The sequence below is a fragment of the Nanorana parkeri genome, unplaced genomic scaffold (genome assembly GCF_000935625.1).
Source record: "Nanorana parkeri isolate BGI_ZX_2015 unplaced genomic scaffold, ASM93562v1 scaffold1456, whole genome shotgun sequence".
Lineage (NCBI taxonomy): Eukaryota > Metazoa > Chordata > Amphibia > Anura > Dicroglossidae > Nanorana > Nanorana parkeri.
The window spans coordinates 15,964-36,921 of NW_017307724.1; the positions used below are offsets into that span (position 1 = coordinate 15,964).

At 44.7% G+C, this 20,958-nt stretch overlaps 1 protein-coding gene across 1 annotated transcript in view; it reads right to left on the bottom strand.

Moving 5' to 3' along the window:
* Nucleotides 1-470: 470 nt before the first annotated feature.
* LOC108798368 (protein Jade-2-like) overlaps nucleotides 471-20,958 on the bottom strand; it is a 253,509-nt gene continuing 233,021 nt past the window's right edge. The window contains 3 exon segments of the mRNA XM_018570113.1: nucleotides 471-506; nucleotides 1,996-2,112; nucleotides 4,128-4,295. Coding sequence (XP_018425615.1) covers nucleotides 471-506; nucleotides 1,996-2,112; nucleotides 4,128-4,295 — 321 coding nt within the window.

Genomic DNA, 20,958 nt, shown 5'->3' on the forward strand with positions numbered 1-20,958 from the left:
CATGGAAACTGAATAGCATATCCTATCTAGTTGTCTATCTTACAGCCTCACAATTTTACCCTGTTCCTACACAGCTTCCGTACTGATCTCCAAAAGATAGCTAAATTCGAATTAACCTGGTCTAGACGACTAGCTGCATTTAAAATGATGGTGATCCCTAAACTACTATATCTGTTTAGAACTCTCCCTATTTCAATCCCTCAAAGATATTTTCAGTCACTCAGATCAAGTCTCCTTCAATTCCTATGGCAACATCAGAAAGCTCGCTGTGCGTACTGCCGATTACTCAAACACAGGAGTGTGGGTGGATTCTTCTATTTTAGATCAACTGAAGCACTGGTTCTGTCCCTCATCTGACATACTGTGGAGGGATATAGAGCAATACATGACCCCTACCAATGATCTGGTCACCTTCATATTGGCATCGACCTGGTCTTCGTGTCCAAAGGTCGTGCTTTCCCCAACTATTACTACCTCCATTGAGGCATGGAAGCGGCTTGCTGTTCCTAATAAGACATATGATGTAACTAGTAAAATACAAATTCTGATTACTGTATGTGAAATTTTAATTGCTGATATTAATGTAAAAATGTGGTGTAGATGTGGTATCACAAAACTTTCTGAACTCTACGATGGCACTAATCTTTGAACCTTTTCAGATCTTCAAAGTATCTACTCACTCCCTCTGGCTGAATACTTTCGGTACTTGCAAATTAGGCACTTGTTGCTACAGGGAGGTCCCGCTGAACAGTCAATCCCGTCGCCCATCTGGTAGCTGTACAATAGCCCCTCCAAGTCGAGCAGTGGGATTTCCTTAATTTATAGTTCCTTTCAGAAAAAAAATGCTATTCCAGAAATCTCCCCCATTTGTAAAATGGGAAACGGAACTTGAGTCCGTCTTTTCCACGCAGCAATGGAGTACAGCACTCAAATACCTATATTCTACTTCACAATGTGTCAACCTCTGAGAACTCTCCCAAAAAGTTATGCTAAGGTGGTACCTAACCCCATATAGACTTGCCAAATTTTCTGCTGCTAATTCTAACTCCTGCTTGAGAGGATGTGGTAGAGTGGCTACACTACTCTATGTGTTCTGGTCCTGTAATAAGCTATGTACTTATTGGACTACGATTTTCCAGATTCTTAGCCAAATCCTAGGACAGAGTCTGGCCCCTACACCCGAGCTAGCCATTCTGAACTTGAGGATAGAGTGTGTGCCTTCTCCATACCGAGTGATAACTACTCATGTCTTACTAGCGGCTAAATTGCTGATAACCAGAAATTGGAAGTCTGATAGGACACCTAGAGTGGGTGAGGTGCTGGGGTTGGTTCATATCCATTACAACTATGAGCGGATTCTGGTGCACCACCATTCCAATCTTGACAAATTTGATAAAATCTAGAATTCAACTTGGTATACTAGAAAATCTAGAATTCAACTTGGTATACTAAGCATTGATATCCTATTATCCCTTCATGCACTGACATTGATATCCCCTTTTCTGCTTTTTTCTCTTATTTACTTTGTGCTATAATGTGCTAACATGTCCTGTTCTATGTGATATTGTTCTAGTCCTTGTACCTATACTGTACTGGTTTGCTTGACATGCTCTTTACATGTCTGACCATATATGTTATATTTTTTGTATACTTGTGCTTATGAAAAAATCCAATAAAAAAAAAATAGTGAAACAACCTATACCTGTTCCTTTTTATCTGTTATGAAAAGACAGGTCACATGTCACCCACCCCTTCAGTTTCATTGAATATTTATTTATGGAGTTCCTCCTAGACAAAGATTACTTATTTTTATGTTCAGAAAATGTTTATGTAATTCTTAATGACAAGACAGGTAAAACTAACAGCAAGGTTTGAACGGTGACATACAACCATTAATGAGATAATAACCGTTAGATATAATTAGAGATCACATAAATCACTATAGACTGTGTGTAACAGATGACCATAAGAGTAACAAGGAAATGTAGGACATACCTGAATACAAGTACCTGTGCATTCTTTGCACAGGCTACAGGACAAAGCCCATCTGCTTGGCGGGATGTGTGAAATCTTCGTAATAGGCTCCATCTTCTCTGGGCATCCAATGCTTACCTGAATGAGGGAGAAAATTGTTTATCACTTAACCAGTTGAAGTCCGCGGTGTTAAACCCCCTTCCCATCCAGGCCATTTTTCAGTATTCAGCGCTGCAGTACTTTGACTGACATTTATTCCATCATGCAACGCTGTACTGAAATGAATTTTATACCATTTTTTAGGGACAGATAGAGCTTTCTTTTGGTGGTATTTAATCACCACAGCGGTTTTAATTTTTTACTATATTAAGGAAAAATTACCTTTTTAAAAAAAAAAAAAAGTTTCGCCTATATTAAATGATAAAACATTTATTACCCAATTTTTGGGTAAAATATAAAAGACGGGGGTCACGTCGGGTAAAAAGACACCAAACATGTCAAGCCTTAAAATTGCGTGCGCGCGCGGAACCTCAAAAAAGTCCGCTCATCAGTTTAGTGTTATCAGTGATTTATGGCCCTAAAATTATTGCTCTCACTGCGACGTTCGCGGTGATATGTAACGTGTGTAGCGCAATTGTCGTTTCAGCGCGCTGGTGCACCGGACGCATATTTACGTTTATATGTGCGTAAATGTGGGGGACCTAAACATATTGGGGTTTTTTTTTAAAACTTTTTTTATATGTGACTTTTATTTTTTTTTTACTTTTTTCTATTTATATATTTTTTTTTTACACTTATTGTTATTGCTATTAACTGGTAACAGCTCTATGCATTGCACTGGCTTTTTCTGCCCGTGCGCGCGCTAGGAGGCGCGCGTGAGCAGAAAAAAATGCCGTCTATAGACGGCAACCCACCAATGCAGCTGTGCCGTCCGTCCGTTCTTTTTCAACGGGCGGATAGCAACTGGTTACAGTGGACCTAACATTAAAACTTGACCTTCACACTCATTTAATCTGTACAGCATTAGATGGATGAGAGCCACAAAGCTTGACTCACTCCAGTAAGAATTCAATTTTTCACAATGGGTCCACAAAAAGCCAATAGGTTTCGGGGGCTTAAAAGTTCATCAGGGTTTGTGTGCTGGCCGTAAGTTCAAATTTGTAATGGACACCAATTGTAAAATTATATGGATAGCATGAGATCTGGGTCACCGAACTGACAACGGATTTCATGCTATACATGTCATGAAAAATAACATTCTTATTGACTGAATCAAGCTTTAGGGCACTCTTCCTTCTAATGCTCTATAGACTACTCCTGGGCCCCTTTCAGATACCCAGGTTCACAGAGATCTGCCTCTAAAAGTTAGATTTTGACTAATATGTTCTGTCGATTCTGGGGTTCAGTGCTCCACCAATGCATACCGTCATGTTGATTTAATGTCAACATTAACAAATATTTAGAGCAACAAACATATTTTCTTCCATAAAAGTACTTCTTCTAAAACTAACCTTAGGTCAGTCTCACCAGTCTACAGTAGATCATTTGGTCTCTGGCTACCTATAAATGTGGAAGTTTTGATTTATCTTCTCTAAAGTAAATTAATGTAATCTTTGTAAACGTTAGTCATAGTTGAGGTCCTCTAACCCTCTTATTAATTTTGTTGTACTTCTCAGCAATGCAAACATTTTAGCACTTCCTCTTCACTTGTTGACTGCCTCAGTCTATTTAACAAATACATAGATATTCATATAAGCTGGCAGAGCAGAAGGTGGGGGTGTTCCTCCAATGATAAATACCTAGATCTCCCTCCCGGTCATTCAGACTGTTGAATGTCTACCCCTTCTGCAAACCTGGAGCTTACTGCCAACTTGGGCAGGATTGACACTTGTGTACAAGCACTGGCCTACAGTTTAGGGACATTGAAAGTACAGATTGATTATACTTCCTAGTCCAGACATTTTTCAGCAGAGATGTGGGAAAACCATTAGAACACAAATAATTTTGTAATTCTTTGTTGAGTTTTGTGTATGCATGAACATCTCTTTCTTTATGCGCTGAATAAGCTGAAAGGTAATTGTAAGCAAAAAATGGAAGACTAGACACACTTAAAAGAGCTATTATTACAGTAAACACATTATATAGTGTCTTACTTCAGGTATCCATAAGGCACAGCTGACATGGACCCACTTAGTTCCACTTCTTGTAGGTTTCAAAGCTCCTCCTCTCTTTGGGCATAGTAAACATTTAGCTTGAGCGCCCAGGGCACAAGATCGACACAGCCAGTTTCCTGTGGGGACTTTCAGAATTCCGTAACAAGCCTGAAGAAAAAAAAACAAATTATTAACACCACATTTTTGACTGGAGATAGCAAAAGCAAATTCATTTAAAAATTAATTTACAATTTCATTTATGAATATATTTAGAAAACTATCAAATAGATGTGGAATTAGCAGTTGTTTCTTGTTTACAATAAATTGTGTTAAAAACTATGGAAAGCGCCTATTTATCAAATTAGTAATATTAGTGATATTTTATAGCCCAACTCCAGGCAAAAAATAAAAACCCTTGCAGTTGGGCCCACCCACACTGCAAGGGTTACATGCTTGGCCTAGGGCAGCGTTTCTCAACTTTTTTTGTCACAATACCCTTAAAAAGTATGCAAAATGGGGGCGTGGCCTGGCGCAGGACCAAGATGGACGTCTAGTCTCTACTCTCCGAAACCTGGGCCCCTCTTATTAAGCTACTATTCCGATATCTACTGAGTTTCCACCATCCAAACCATGAGGAGAACCGGTAAAACCACTCAGGCGCGCAAAGCCCCCCGAGATTCGGGAACACAACTTGGCCGTAACCTACCAGATGTAGGTTCCGATCCCAACCGTCGGGACGCCACGTGGAAGACACAGCGCCATCTCCCTCCGCCGGGGAGTCCCCTGGCAGCAGCCCGAGCAGAGACCCACCCCACCTGCACCCCGATCTGCTCACATTGATGGGCCAGATGCCCTGAATGTCGGATCTCACCTCCATAGCTCTGGATATTAAATCCACGCTGTCAGCGGCAATATCGGAGCTAAAGGCTGACATACACACATTGACTGATCGCATCCAGACGATGGAACAGGAGGCCGCCCGTAACTCCTCTGCTGTTCGGCAGGTCCAACTCAAGACTACCCTCCATCACGCCCGACTCATGGAAATGCATCGGCACCTGGAGGATCTCGACAATAGGGGCCGCCGACATAACCTAAGGGTGATAGGCATTCCAGAAACGATCGAGGCCTCGCAACTTGACCGCCCACCGGACTCACCGGTCCCCATGGAACGGTTCCATCGGGCTCTGAGGCCTAAAGGAGGTGAAGCAGACCCATCTCGAGACATGATTTGCTGCCTAATTGACGTTCGGCTGAAAGAAGACGTTGCTCCAGGAACAGGCAGCGGCTCCTCTTCCAGAACGCGGAGATCCAATTGTTCCAGGACCTCTCACAAATCACCCAACACAGGAGAGATCTGCGCCCCCTGCTACAGCTACTACGCTCCCGCAACATTCAGTACAGATGGCGGTTCCCGTTTGGCCTAGCGGCCACCCACTCAGGCCGCACATACCTTCTCACGGTCCCGGCGGACCTGCAACGCTTCTGTGACCAGCTACGTCTCCCGCTCGTGGACCTCCCAGATTGGTACGAAGCCTTCCGGTTCCCAGACGGTCGATCTCCGGCTCCCCCGTCTACTCCTCTGGAGCGCCGACACTCCAACACCCCGGGCTGATCGAGGGAGGGCTCCCCACGGGCCGAAGCATCCTGCATCGAGAACGCGTCAGCACATGCACCGCCGTTAGGTCGGCTGGCCTGAGTCGTCAGCGTGCTATCCGAGACCACTATTACCGTCTGTCTGGACTTGGCTCCCCCTCGACGAACCTACAGGTACTGTGCCCCTGCGATCGAACACCACCCTTCTCCCCCCCCCTCCCCCTTTTTTTTCTCTTTTTCCCCCGAGCTGGAACTATAGACATCCTCGATACTGGACTGGCTTTGGCCTCCATGGCTGGAACCTAGAGACACCACCACTCTGCCCGGTCCGCACGCTCTGGCTCTCCCCCTTCCCGACCTGCTGCCGTGAGAAGCCCAAGTTGGGTCATGTCCCAGGACAATGATGACAAACGAGAGAGAATGCGGAGGATTCTCGGCTGCGGCAGCTACGTGTATTTCTGAAGCAATGTCTCCCTTTTTGAAGTTTTTCGTCAGTATTGCACATTACTCTTTATTGTATTGAATGTCCTCTTGCCTGCTGTGTGCCCTCACGATATGCATAAGCTACACTGATATTCCGCCCCCCCCGAATTAGCTACTACTAGCCACCTATCTAGAGTGGAGCCGACCAGTGGATGGAGACCGCGTTTTTCGCAAGCGTTGCTGCGCCTCGGCTCAACTCTAATGCGGAGGGCTCACGACTCCCCCCTGTGCTGCTCCCCTGTGGCCGCCGCTTCCCGCAGGCTCCTATCTGACCACCTAAGCTTGAGCTCATGATATATCTTCTTGTGAGACTGATCTATTCGCCCCAACCGGCCTCAATAGTAATTCAGCACGCAGCCTCTTAAGCAACTGCAAGCTGAATCCGACGAACGGCTTTGAACGGGGAGAGCATGATAGTTCCACGATTTGTTTCGCATTTTACGGTTTGAACTCTGTTCCTGATCACCTTTGTTCCTCAGACGAAGTAACCCCATTGGTGAACGTTGCTGAAAAGTTATCTCTGGTGCTCTAGCAACCTTTTCTTCCCCTCCATAAGTCGGGTCAGCTACATCGCTAGCTCCACCACCACGACCTAGCTATCCGACTCGTATATCTGGCCCATATATCCATCCCCACCTACTCCCATGGCACTGTCTCCACAGTTTACAACGCTTCCACCGCTTCCTAAGAAGAGCCCTGGCCAACCACCCTTGCACAACGGACCGTACCTCCTCGCAAACTACGCATCATCTCACGTAGAGGGGCCCGGGTTCAGGAAAACGTCCCTTGACCCTTCCGCTCAGTCACACCTCCACACGATCTGTCTTGCAGTGCGAGTCGATCGACACAACCCGGTGCTTTACCTTTTCAGGGATAAGGCTAGGTTTCCTTATCCCCCGGGTTGCAGGTGTACTTCCTAGTACACCAGTTTTTGTCCTCTCCCCCCTGGCTGTATAACATCCTTCTACCTCCCTTCTCTGTACCTAACTCTCCCACCCCCCTGCCCCTTATATCTCACCTCTCATCCTCCCTTCCTCTCCCTCCTTTCCCACACCTTATCTCCCCGCCCGTCCGCCCTCCACTCTCAAATCTTCTGGTCCTACCCCGATTCTCTTGCCTGCTCTACCTACCCTCTTCTGATACTCTACTGTCGCTCCATCTTCATCCACCATGGCGTCAGCGCTTGACCCCGCTCCTGCCGCTGCGCTGGAAATTACTATCTATTAACGCCAAAGGCTTAAACGTTCCACAGAGGTCTCAATTCCTTAGAGCATTTTCTCACCATAAAGCACTGGTGATCCTACTACAGGAGACACATTTTAGAAGCAACGCCATACCCAAACTTCACTCCAGACAATTCCCACTAGCATTCCACTCCACCAATGCCTCTTCCAAAACTAAAGGAGTATCGATTGTCTTTTCCTCCCACGCACACTTCCAGCTAACCGCCCAACTGTCAGACCAAGATGGCAGATACCTAATGCTTAAGGGTAAAATTAATAACACCCCTGTCACTATTGTTAACGTCTATTGTCCTAATGTACGGCAGGTACATTTCCTGCGCACTGTCTGTTCCAAAATTCGTGACTTTGCGGAAGGAATACTCATTCTGAGGGGTGATTTCAACGTCCCACTGAATCCTCTCCTTGACACTTGGCAAGTCGTGTGTTCCTTTTAAGTGCCTACGATCGCTCAAAAAGCTCTTAGCCTCCCTGACCCTCCATGACACATGGCGATTCCTTCACCCCACGATGAAGGACTTCACCTTCTTCTCCCACCCTCACTTGAGCTACTCCAGGCTAGATTTTTTTTTCCTTTCCCAACGAGATCTCCCTAATCTGAAGGGAGCCACGATTGAGCCCATGGTTCTCTCAGACCACGCACCAATTACCATGACCATTACCTTCCCCACACACTCCTCCCCTGCCCGTATCTGAAGACTCAACCCCTCGGTCCTCGGGGAAGCTGTTTATGTGTCCCAAATAAAAGACAAGCTTTCGGAGTACTTCTCTCTGAATGAGGGCACTTGCTCCACCCCGACAATGTTATGGGAAGCCCATAAGAGTGTGATCAGGGTAGAATTCATCAAGGTACAAGCCCATCTCCACAAACAGCATAAAACCAGATGCTCCTCCTTACTTGCCCGCATAGCCACCTTGGAAGCGCTCCACAAATGCTCCCTGGCCCAATCCCACCTCGCTGAACTGACACAGGCACGCACCGATCTTCTTGAACTACTTCATGAGGGAACGAAAAAATCCTATATGTCCCTTAGTAAATTTTACTACGAACATGGCAATAAGGCAGGGAAATTTCTGGCCCGATCACTGAAAAAACAATCGGCTTCACGAATAGTCTCCCATATCACCGGAAGAGATGGAAAGAAATATCTAGACTTCTACATGCACCTACATAAACTAGCACCCCCCGATCCGTCGTCGGCCCAGTGGAATGCTCGTCTCGTTGACATCGAAAAATTCCTCTCCCAACATAGCCCGTCACCCCTACCTGAAAAGGTGATAGCGAATATGGAGACCCCGATCACGCCACAAGAGGTACTGATTGCGATATCCCAACTCAAGCCAGGAAAGAGCCCAGGACCAGACAGGTTCACATCTCTGTACTATAAAACTCTTTCAGAAACTTTGACCCCACACTTCTTAACAGCATTTGACCGATTCCCCAGAAGTCCCCACGGGTCCTCCCACCTATTAAAAGCTCACATCACAGTTATACCGAAAGAGGGGAAAGACCCCTCCTTATGCGCTAACTATCGCCCCATTTCTTTGCTCAATGTAGACGTCAAATTGCATGCAAAAATTATTGCCAACCGTCTCTTGCCCCTTCTCCCGGACCTGATCGATGGGGATCAGGCAGGGTTTATTCCTGGGAGAGAGGCCAGAGACAACACCACTAAGGCAATTGGCCTCCACCATTGGCTTAGGAGTCAGGGACATGCCGGCTTCCTTCTGTCCACAGATTGTGCACAGAAGGCATTCGACAGAGTGGCCTGGGATTACCTGTTTGCCGCCCTAAAACACCTGGGTTTCGGCTCACGTATGCTAGATCGCATGGCTCTGCTGCATCACAACCCAATAGCTAGGGTCCGAGTAAACGGCTCTCTGTCGGATGCCTTCCCCATCTGCAATGGCACCAGACAGGGGTGTCCGCTGTCCCCTCTGCTTTTCGTGATAGCACTGGAGCCCTTTCTCCGCAGAATTAGATCAGATCCCAACATTCATGGTTTTCCCACACCTGACAAGGAGTCCAAAGTGGCTGCATTTGCAGACGATCTGCTATTTTTCCTAACACAACCGAGAATTTCCCTCCCTAATCTTCTCCGAGCCTTTCAAGAATTTGCATCTCTGTCCTCGTTTAAAATCAATCTCTCCAAATCCTCGGCCCTCAACATATCTCTGCCAGATGAGACGGTCCAGTTCTGTCTCTCCCACTTCCCCTTTAGCTGGGCGGATCGAGCCATCACTTACCTGGGCATTAAGATTCCGACCAATTTGCAAACTTTATACTCTCTAAACTATATCTCCCACCTTTCCCAACTAAGGTTGGATTTGAGGGAATGGAATAAGCCACTCTACTCCTGGTTTGGCAGAGCTGCCATTCTAAAAATGACGGCCCTCACACGCCTCCTATACCTCTTTCAGACTGTACCCATACAAGTTCCTAAGGCCTTCTTCACCTCAGTGAACACAATGTTTTGCTCGTTTCTATGGAATAACAGATCCCCACGAATTAGCACTCAAACCCTCACTCGCTCCAACATTTCCAGAGGCATTGGCCTTCCACATATCCAGAGATACTACTGGGCGTGTCATATGGCCCGCATCATAGACTGGGCGGTCCATGCCCCGAATAAAGACTGGGTTCGGATAGAACAGCTACTGGCAGACACCCCCATCGGCTCATGGCCCTGGCTACAACGCCTGCACCTGCCGCCCCAAGTATTGACTCACCCGACGGTCAGAACTTCCCTACGGGTTCTCACCACAATTAACAACAGACAGGCCCTTTCCTCTACCCCAGGTCCACTCACGCCCCTGCGCTTCAACCCGACCTTTCCCCCGGGTCAATGTGCTTCCTTCCTACGCCGCTGGTCCACCGATACTCCCCTGACGGCTCAGATGTTCTTTGACCGACAGGGTAATTTTCGCACTCTCGCGGACTTGAACGAGGAGAACCCATCCTCTCCCATGCCACTGTGGTCCTATTTTCAAATTTGACACTATCTCAACTCTCACTCACATAAAGGACTCTTATCACGCGCTTTAACCCCATTTGAAAAGCTATGCACCTCCGAACAGAGAGTGACACATGCAATTTCATCTCTATACTCCCTCTTGAAGGACTCTTCTACCCTCCCACTGACACACTCCATGAGAGCATGGGAACGCGATCTCTTATATTCCTTCACAATGCAGGAATGGGAACGAATGGATCCCCTACTATTAGGCAGCTCCATGAATGTCCAGGTACAGGAGACTAACTATAAAGTTCGCTCACGCTGGTACAAAACCCTGGCCCTACTCCACCACATATATCCGGATGTCTCTGACCAGTGCTGGCGCTGCGGCAGAGAAGTGGGCTCTCTATTGCACATATGGTGGTCGTGCCCCTTGATCTCGCCCTTTTGGACGTTGGTCCACGCTCTGATCAAAACCATAACTGGAGTCACGATAGAATTCTCCCCAGCTAGCCTCATATTATATCACTTTGATGACACACACCATGTGTCTTGCAACAAAAAACCTTGGGACAGTATGACAGCTAACAGCTAAACCCTCCTTGCTATACGCCTTTTCCAATGTTTAGGGACCACATTAACCCTGCAGAGTTAGTGAGATCTGTTAATCCTTTGGCCCACCCGATTGCGGTATGCAGGTATTCCTTTCCACCCCAATATGTGACTTAGTGTGATACCAGTACAATGGAATAGGAACTCCCGTGTTGGGTCTCACTCAGCCACTGTTATTGTACCCTCTTTGGTTCATTGCTTTGTAATACAGTTTTGCATATCACATGGCTGTATTTGATTGTCAGTTTAACGCCTATGTACCTGTCATTGTCAAGGCTCTAAACAATAAAACATTTTTACTTGTGAAAAAAGTATGCAAAATATTGAGGTCCCCCAAGTCTAAAAGGTCATCGATTTTAAGGGGGGCCCCACACAAGAACACACAAAAAAGTGTGGGTTTTTTTACATTATGTTAGGAAACATTTATTATTACCCAGTTTTTTGGTCAGACAATGGCGGGGGGGACCGCGGAGGGGGCGACACCGATCGGCACCCCATACTTGCGATCCGCCGGCTCTACAGCTGGCGGATCGCTTGTATGGTAACAGGCATCGCTGCCTGTTTTTAAGTTTCGGCCACTTCCCGCTTGCGCGCGCCGCGAGGGGGCGTGTCTGAGCGGACGTCTAAAATTGGAGACTGGCAAACGCTGGTACCACCATTTATACGCACACAGCTGTAAGTTCCAAATGCAGAAGTTTTGCATTCAAGAACTAATCCCCATATATGCCAATACACCTGTATTTGCGCCCGTATGAAATTATCTCCATCTCGATACTGCAGAGCAGACAGGGGAGAAGATTCAGAGGAGGAAATGTTTAGATCAAGTTGTACTGAACCTATTGAGCTACCTGAACCCTCCACTTGCCTCCAAATCGTGCCCTCCAACATTGACTGGATCCGGACCCCTCAGAGGAACCCCTGCTTCTCCCATTGAGCCACTTTTTCACAAAACCGCAAGTACTGAGTGCTGTTGCACCCTCTTGTCATTCTGGACTGTTTAAGTATCGCCTGCATAGGCTTAAGCTGCTAAGGGGGATTTATACTTGCTTTAGATGCACATATCTGTGGACTCCTGCAGTCATACTGCCCGATTACATTTACCACCTCTCCTCAACCCTAGTTTGCGTAGTAGAACCTTTTCTGTTACCTTATTATTTAACCTGAGGCTGTGATGCGAGGAACCTTAACTCTCTGTTAAAACTGAGAGAGTGAAACCAGGGTTCCATACCTGAGAAGCCTCCGCAGCTGCGATCCACACTACTTCAGTCCATTCAGGCGTTACACTACCACAGCATCCACTGCCAGAGGATCTCTGCATTGGAATACAAACTTGCTCAGTTTGTTGTTGAATCTGGAGGCCAGGAAGTCCACATTTGGTGTCACCCACCTGTGACACAGAACCTGAAACCTCTCTAGTCTGCCTGTCAATAATTCATGCCTGGAATGTGAACAGCGGACAAAGCTGCCTAAGACAGAGGGGGAATTTTTATGTGCAAATCTGTCTTTTATCATGTGCCCCCGTTTTGACCTGAGCTTGCATTACTTTTCCAACTGCATGTGTTTTGCACCTGTTTTCATCTGCACTACTGTCTGAAACTGGAGCATTACCTAAGAAAACAATCGCAACGTAAGAAGTCCCCATGACCACTTCTCCAAGAAGCGACAATTAAGCTTGGAAAATCTTCTTTCCTGGAGTCTATTTAACCTAATTTATTAACAACATTATGCTAGCATCATAAATCTCGTGCAAAGTGCATCAAATATATTCCGTGCAAGTTGAAACTTTTGCAATTGCTATGAGAAATTCCCCCCAGAATCTTTCCTGCTTCTCGTTCCACAGCAAGACTCCTGGTTCCTCCCAGATAACTCATATATATGTTACTGCAGTGGCGTTGTTTGACTGAATCCTGATCAGATGGCCCTGCAGCCGAGAGAGCCAGTATGGAACTGAAAACCAGATTGTTTGGAGCATAAGTATGTTTTTGGGGAGCTGAGCTCCTTCCAGCGTCCAAGTTCCACCTAACTTCTTTATTTTCAAATCAACTTTTGACTGGGCCCGGTGGTAACCAACAGGGCCACTCCTAGCTCGAATTTCAGCTGCTTCAAAAGGTTTGGGCTGAAATTTGAGCCCGTATGGCTAGCTTAACACTGTATAACCAGCCAGAAGTGGATTCAAAGTATATTGACACAACAACAGTTATATAAATAATGCTGGATAATGGGCTGGATTTACTCTCCCTGCCGCATCAAGGCCAGGTTCTGCAATGCGCCCCCCCAACCCAGATGGCAGGGGCGGCAGGGTTAGTTTTATTTATTTATTTTTATCACTTTTTTATTTGTATTTATTTTTTTACATTTTTATTTATCTTATCGTTTACTTTTTTAAAAATAATTTTGTTATCTTATTATTGTTTATTATTTCCTTGTTATTTTTTAATATTTTTATTATTATTATTTTTTACTTTTTAATCACCTTTTTATTTTTTTAATTTAATTATTTCATATTATTTTTTATTTATTTCATAATTTTGTTATCAATTTTTTTTCACTTAACTTTTTTCACTATCACACAGGAGCTAACAAGTCCCTGTGTGATAGCATTTGGAGGTGACAGGTTCTCTTTATTGACAACAAACAAACAAGCGGCTTCCTCACACTACATTTTGCCCTGCTTTCCCAAAGCAGGGCTAAATGTACAAAACAACTTAATGCTCGGCGCTCGGAACTGCATGTTCCAGGCGTCGGGGGATTCCACACCGCTACCGCCCCTCTGCTCCCTGCCGGCGCCCGGAACTGCATGTTCCAGGCGTCGGGGGATTCCACACCGCTACCGCCCCTCTGCTCCCTGCCGCCCTGAGGCCGGGCCTGGGTGGCCTTGTGGGGAATCCGGCCCTGGCTGTAATCTGGTGTCTCACAAAAAATATGTTGGCACAGAACCTCCGCACAATAGAGACTACATGGTAAATTTACTGAGCTGTGGGCTCAATTCACTAAACATTATTGCATAAGAGAATTTGATCATGTTACCTTTTTCAGTAAAATATCACATGAGTAAATTCTTTAAAAACAAATTGATGGCTGTACGACAAAAAAATTAGATAAATATATCATGAAAAACATTTCAAATAAAGTCTATTCACCAAAGAAAAAGTATGAGGTAATTATAACATGGTTGTGGCAGTTTGTAGTTGCAGCCTGTGTATAAGTGCTCATAACCTCCAATTTGAGGTAATGGAAGTATTCGAGAACACATTGCTGGACTATTAGTTCATCCACGGGAGGATACAGAGAAGAATGTCATCAATGGGACCACATAAAAAGGGATTTGTTTACGCTTTAGCTGGTTTTAATTCTTATGGGTGCAATTGACTGCACTCATGTGCCTTTACTCACTGGAAATGACCCCAAGAAAGTAAAAAAATACAGTATGTATATAGTAAATAACCCAGAGATTTCAGCAAAATGCATACTTAAGAGTTAAAGAATGCATGAGTTATTTTACTTCAAAACGTTATGTTGTATTTAAAGTGACACTAAACTCAGGAGTTCGACCTTAAAAATGCATTCAAGTACCTTAACTATTAATAAAAATGCAGCTTATTTGTGTATCACTCAGCTGTAAAGTTTTTGCATATATCTCCTGCTTGATAGAAGTAGATATATGCAAAAAAAAGTGAGGGTTTAATAACCCAACAACTTTTAAAATATGGGATTCAATTTGTCATCAACATAGGTGGTCATATAATTCACCTTTATTACGCTTATTAGATCATATGTATTTTATTCCTGGCAATGATGAAAGGTTTCTAACTTGGTTTAAAGAACTTGATCTTCATATTATTAACGGTAGGATTATGTTTCTACACCAAATATGGGGAAGAATGGGGATCATATAGCTGGGATTTTTGGTTTTATCGACAACTTGCACATTTTGTTAATTTACCTTCACCACTTAGAGCACTATCAGAGTTAACTCAAGTTGAACAGGTGTTACATAGCACCTCATTACAAAGGCATATTGTATCTCAATTTTATAATGCATTGATAGATCTCTCCACGGTTGGATATCTAGGTTATTTTTAGCTCATTGGGAGGACAATCTTGGTATTATATTAAAAGTGGAGCAGAGAAATAAGATAATTCAGCTGTGCCATACCTCGTGGAGCTCAAAGGTGGAGCAGAGCAATTATAAATTACTAGCAAGATGGTATTTAACACCTTCAAAGTTGGGGAAAGTTTATAAGCATTACTCAAAGAAATGTTGGAAGAAATTGTGGTGTAGAGGGTACATTAGAACATATAAGGTTGGTCATGCCAATTCAGCTGGAAAATATAGGAGATCTCTCATGCTATTCTTGTTGAATGCGGCGAAGGCGAATATTTATAGATCTTGGAGATCCCAGTCAGAACCAGGTATTTGATCATGGTTTCAAATAATTGAGCATTATAGTGAAATGGAGGAGCTTACAGCTGCTCTAAAAAACTCCCATATGTCGTACTCTGGAATTTGGGCCAACTGGAGTAAATTTAAAATCTTTCAGGGCAGGCTCACACCATTTTCTGGACCAGATCTGGAACGCACTGCTTTGCGTTTTGCCGCATTTTTTACGTGTTCAATTTCAGGTCTTGCTGGGGGACCTCTGCAAGACCTACAGATAGCCAGGAGAAGAGCAGCAAAATGCTTGCACATAAGAGACATGAAATTACCACAGTTCTTTTCAGAGCTGCTGAAATCATCATAGCCAGGGACAACCTGGGCAGCAATGCCTCTCCACTTGTCTATCTTCCTATTATTGTTCTTATATTGCCCATGCTTCCACAAGTTCTACAAAGAATTTGGTGTCCACTTCAGCCATCATGGTTCCTATCTTCACAAATCTCTCTCTCCACCGAAGCAGGAAGTCCAGGAGTAATGAGATAATCCAAACCAGCCCCCAACAAGTTTTTGTTCCCCATTGCGTTTTGGTGCGTTTGTGCATGTTCCGGTGCGTTACAGACCAGACAAAAATGTGACTTGCAGTATTTTTCTGGTCTGGTCTGGAACTCACAGCGATGGTGTGAACTGAGGCCAAGAAGAGCATAGGGAAACATTGGGATGCATTTTAGGTCCAGAAACAAGCTGGTCTGGTCTGGAGGTGGTGTGAATGGGCCCTTAGAGGTATGCGGAAGTAATGTCAGTGAATTAACTTGCAAACCAAGGGAAAAGAATGACAACTTGGAGTGCCTTGGAGATGAGTGTAAAAGAACTATTTGAATATTTTTCCAAAGAAATTGGTAATAGAATATTGGAGGTACAGTACAGTTTTTGTGCTCACTTTTTCACAATGATTTACCGTATTTGCCGCCGTATAAGGCGACTGGGCGTATAAGACGACCCCCTACTTTTTGTGTTAAAATATAGGTTTTGGGCTATACTCGTCGTATAAGACGAGTATAGCCCAAAATAAGCAGGCTTTGTATTCATTAATACAGGCTTTGTATTAATGAATACAAAGCCTGCCGTGATTGGCTCAGCGCGGTATACTGTATGTAGCCGAATCTACATACAGTATACCCGGCGTATAAGACGACCCACGATTTTCGGGCGATGTTTTTGGGTCTAAAAACCCATCTTATACGCTGGCAAATACGGTATATGTCTAGTAGATTTAATACATATATAAACCCCAAATAGGGACTTGTTATATAATAATAATTTAGGGGGTTTTTCCTCTTTGTATTGGACACTAGGATTGGGATGTTGATTTATAATTAAAATGTTAAATCTGAGGTTTGTTCCTTTTTTTCTTTTTTCCCCTTTTTTTCTTCTTCCTTTTAGGTTAGGGCGTAGTAGAATGTTGATGAAGGTTAATGTAAATTGTATTTACTTGTATGTCAAAAGTGGTTTTGTAATGTGGTCTGTTTTTTTTTTTCTGTATGTATGTTACTGTTTTAAATAAGTGAATAAAAAGTTGATAGAAAAAAAACAACAAATAACAAATGAGACAAAAAAATTAGATAAATATATCATGAAAAACATTTCAAACAAGGTCTATTCACCAAAGAAAAAGTATGAGGTAATTAGAACATGGTTGATGCAGTTGGTAGTTGCAGCCAGTGTACAAGTGTTCATAACCACCAAGTTGAGGTAACGGAAGTATTTGAGAACACATTGCTGGAATATAAGTTCATCTACAGGAGGATACAGAGAAAAATGCCATCATGACGGCAGAAATGGGACCGAATAAAAAGGTTTTTTTACGCTTTAGCTGGTTTTTATTCTTATGGGTGCAATTGACTGCACTCGTGTGCCTTTATTCACTGGAAATTACCCCCCCAAAAATCAAAAAGTGAAAAAATACAGCCTGAATGATAAGAAAAAATATTGCATGTTTTTATATATATACATATATATAGTAAATAGCTCAGAGATTTCAGTGAATTGCATACTTAAAGAGTTAAATAATGTATGAGTTATTTTACTTCAAAACGTTATGTGGTATTTAAATGGTATTTAATGTGGTATTTAAATGGTAAATGGTATTCCACATCCATCCGGTCCCGAGACCCACTTTAAAGTAAGTGATCCATCTCCTCTTGCTTCCCTCACTTTGTTTCAATAAGTTTCATAGTCCCTCTAGCCTTGCGCCCTCACGTTTGTTTTTTGTTCCACAAGTGCAGGCACTCCTCCTGTCTCCTAGGGCTGCAGGCGAGGTAGAGCTACAGCACCCTATTCCCTTGGCCCAATCCGAGAGCGCTGTTCGTATTATTTGTATGTGGTATTTAAAGCGACACTAAACTCAGGAGTTAAACCTTAAAATGCATTAAAGTACCTTAACTATTAATAAAAATGTATCTTATTTGTGTATCACTCAGCTGTAGATTGTCACGCCTGATTGTCTCAGCGAGTATATAATTCAGGATCTCGGCTACGGAGTTTAAAGGAGAGTTGGACTCAGGTTGAGTGGTGTGACGGTAATTGAGGCTTGAACCTCTGGCGGCACTTACAATCTAACGCACCATCGGAGGTTCGTGCATCATATACCGTGTAGTATATCAGAGGAAACAGTAGTGGCTATTACTTCATAGGCCACAACTTGGCTAGTACATACGATTCACGTAACTTAGGCCAGGAATTAAATAGATAGCGTCAACCATCAAAGCAATATAAGAAGTTCATTGTGCGTCATTACATAAGCAGAAGGTACTACGTATAAGCACTAATAATGCACAGGGTGGCATGGCACAAAATACTCCAGTAGAGAATAAAGTCAATGGCGTTCAAGGTGCTACATCAGTAGGAGCAGTGCACTAGCATATGGTCTGCAGCTATAGTTGCAGAGTACTTGCAGTTTTGCTGAGTGGAGGAAGCAGAGTGGTGGCTGAGGTAGATCCTCCTGGCAGGATGTGGCGGTATCAAGGTGTCCTGAGACAACCAGGACAAGCGGCAGTTCGGGATGGCTGGTTCAGATGGAGGGTTAGCAGGGCGTTCGACCCTCAATAGTGGAACGCCTTGCTAACCTTTCAGGAGTCTTTAAATTGCCCACAGGCGTGGGAAACGGACGTAAACCATAGCGCCGCTTCCGCGTTCCAGGTTGGAACGCATCGGCCGGCGTCATAGTGAGGAGACATGACGGCGGTGATGCTCTTCCTGGTGCGTTTCACCCTGGAACGCACACTCGCCGCCGGACATCCCCGGAACCCCTTACATAGATCCTCAAATCATCTCTGAATTGGTGTTGACACTGTGCATTCTTCTGGAGGGTGGCTACTTTTGTTCCCCATGGTCCCTGTGTGTGTTGTAAAGTAGCCAGCGCTCCAAGCTTGCTCCTATGATGGCCTGTAGTCATAAGCTGGGTATATTTTATTGACCAATAACCTGTGCAATCTTGTTAATGGACCTCCACATCAGTAAACCTAAAAATAGGCATATTGATACAATGCATTTCAGACTAAGCTTCACATTGTCATAGGTAAGAAACTATCCCTGGCAAATTAGTAAATCTCCTACAGACAAGTAGCAGAGAAAATGTCTCAGAATTTGGTAATTAAAGGAGAACTATGAGGTGAGTGCTTTTCACTCACCTCATAGTTCTAGCCGACCTGTGACAATGAGACTGTCAGAGGTCGGCTCAGGAGATCGGGAAGTAACTGAACACATACCGGTGTTCACTCACCTCCCGATCCTGTCACAGCTCTCTGCCGTGACAGGGGAGGGGCTGGATTCCCCCCTCCCCGCTCCAATCCGCCAGTGCTGACTGGCGGAACGGACGGGGGAGGGGGCGGGTACAGCTGGCTCTGCCTCTAGATAGGCAGAGCCAGCTGTCACTCACGCAGCTGGGCGGATCCAGACATAATTGTCGGGATCCGCTTCAGCTGCGGCGTCTCGGTGTACCACGAGCAGTAGCTTGCGGTATACTGTGGCGTCTCAGTATACCGCAAGCTGTAGCTCGCGATATACTGAGCTTAGGGTGACAGGAGGACCCTAGTTTGTGTCCTCCCGTTACCCTAAGGAGAACTATGGGGAAAAGCCTTAACCCCATAGTTCTCCTTTAACACTGTATCTTATATGGTTTTCTGACCTCTCTACATTACACTGGAATTCTCATAAATTGTAAAGGAACCATAAAGAAATAAAACAAGTTGTCGTGAACGAGTCCTGAGTAATTGGTGCCACAGCCCTGATAAGTCAATAGAAAAAATGTAGGTAAATGCGGCTTTTTAGTCACCAGGTGACAGATCTAAGAGATTACAAGATCCTTGATAGCAAATCATTTTTATTGCATACAAAAGGTTAAAAAAAACCCATAAAATTGATGTGTGCATGCTTGCATCATCCTAGTAACAAAATACCTCCAAAAACCACTCCAAGTTGTTATGTTTAAGGCATAATGAAATCACACAAGACGTAATTAAATAATTCATAAGGAATGTTCTCTAAATCCTTGGTTCTCAACTGGTGGGTTGTGACCCACAAGTTCAGTGGGTCACCGCATGCCTTCCACTTTTCTAGGCGAGAGGTTTCTCAGCCTCCCCCTAGCGCAGCACTGTCCATTCTTACACCAAGCAGCCATTCAAAATATGCTGCCCGGAGTGTCATCTTACAGTGGGATGGGGGTATGGCCGCGAAGGAGCTCCCTCAATACATGCATTAGTTACAGCTCCCTCGCAAGTGTCCTGTTGAGGTGCCTGGACCGGGGTGACATCACATTCTGGCTCCCGGCACATCTGCAGGTGCACATGTGAGCAGCACAGGCACTGCACGTATGGATGAAGCTCCATCGCAGCACAGCAGCCCACACTGCCGTGCGTTCCATTGCAGTGTGCCTTAGGTCGCGACTTAATGACCGAGGACAAATGTGGGTCCTGAGGTTACACAGGTTGAGAACCACTGCTCTAAATCATACATGAAAACAGCCTCTTCAGAAGGTGATAGAGGAGTATTTGGTATTCTCAATACCTCCAAAACCCACTCCAAATTGACATGATTGAGGCACAATAAATCACAAAATGCATAATTTACATGTTTTGAGAGGTCATATAATAATGGAGATAAAAAAGCCATATAGCCAAAACAAAAATACATCTAACCTGTTGGATCCTACAAGTGACTCCTATAATGGAGGTTTCGCCAGGGCTGGTAGTAGTCTATAATCACTCCCGGGGGCCGCTGGTGTCCACGAGGCTGCGTTGCAGCCACATCCTGGCATTGGCGGCCCAGGCGGGCGTTATAACAGCATCCAACGCGGTGATGTAATGACGTCATAGTATAAAGGAAGTCCCTCCTCCCAGCCAATCGGCATTAGGAAGCAGACATTACACACCCACTCAGAGTCCTCCTAGCCAGTCCCAAGATGTTGAGGCCAAAACAGACCTCCCCCCATGGTGACATATCGAGGGAAACAACCCCACTAGGGGTCATGATGCCCGAAGGGGGGGGGGGGGGGGGGGGGGGGGTGGGGT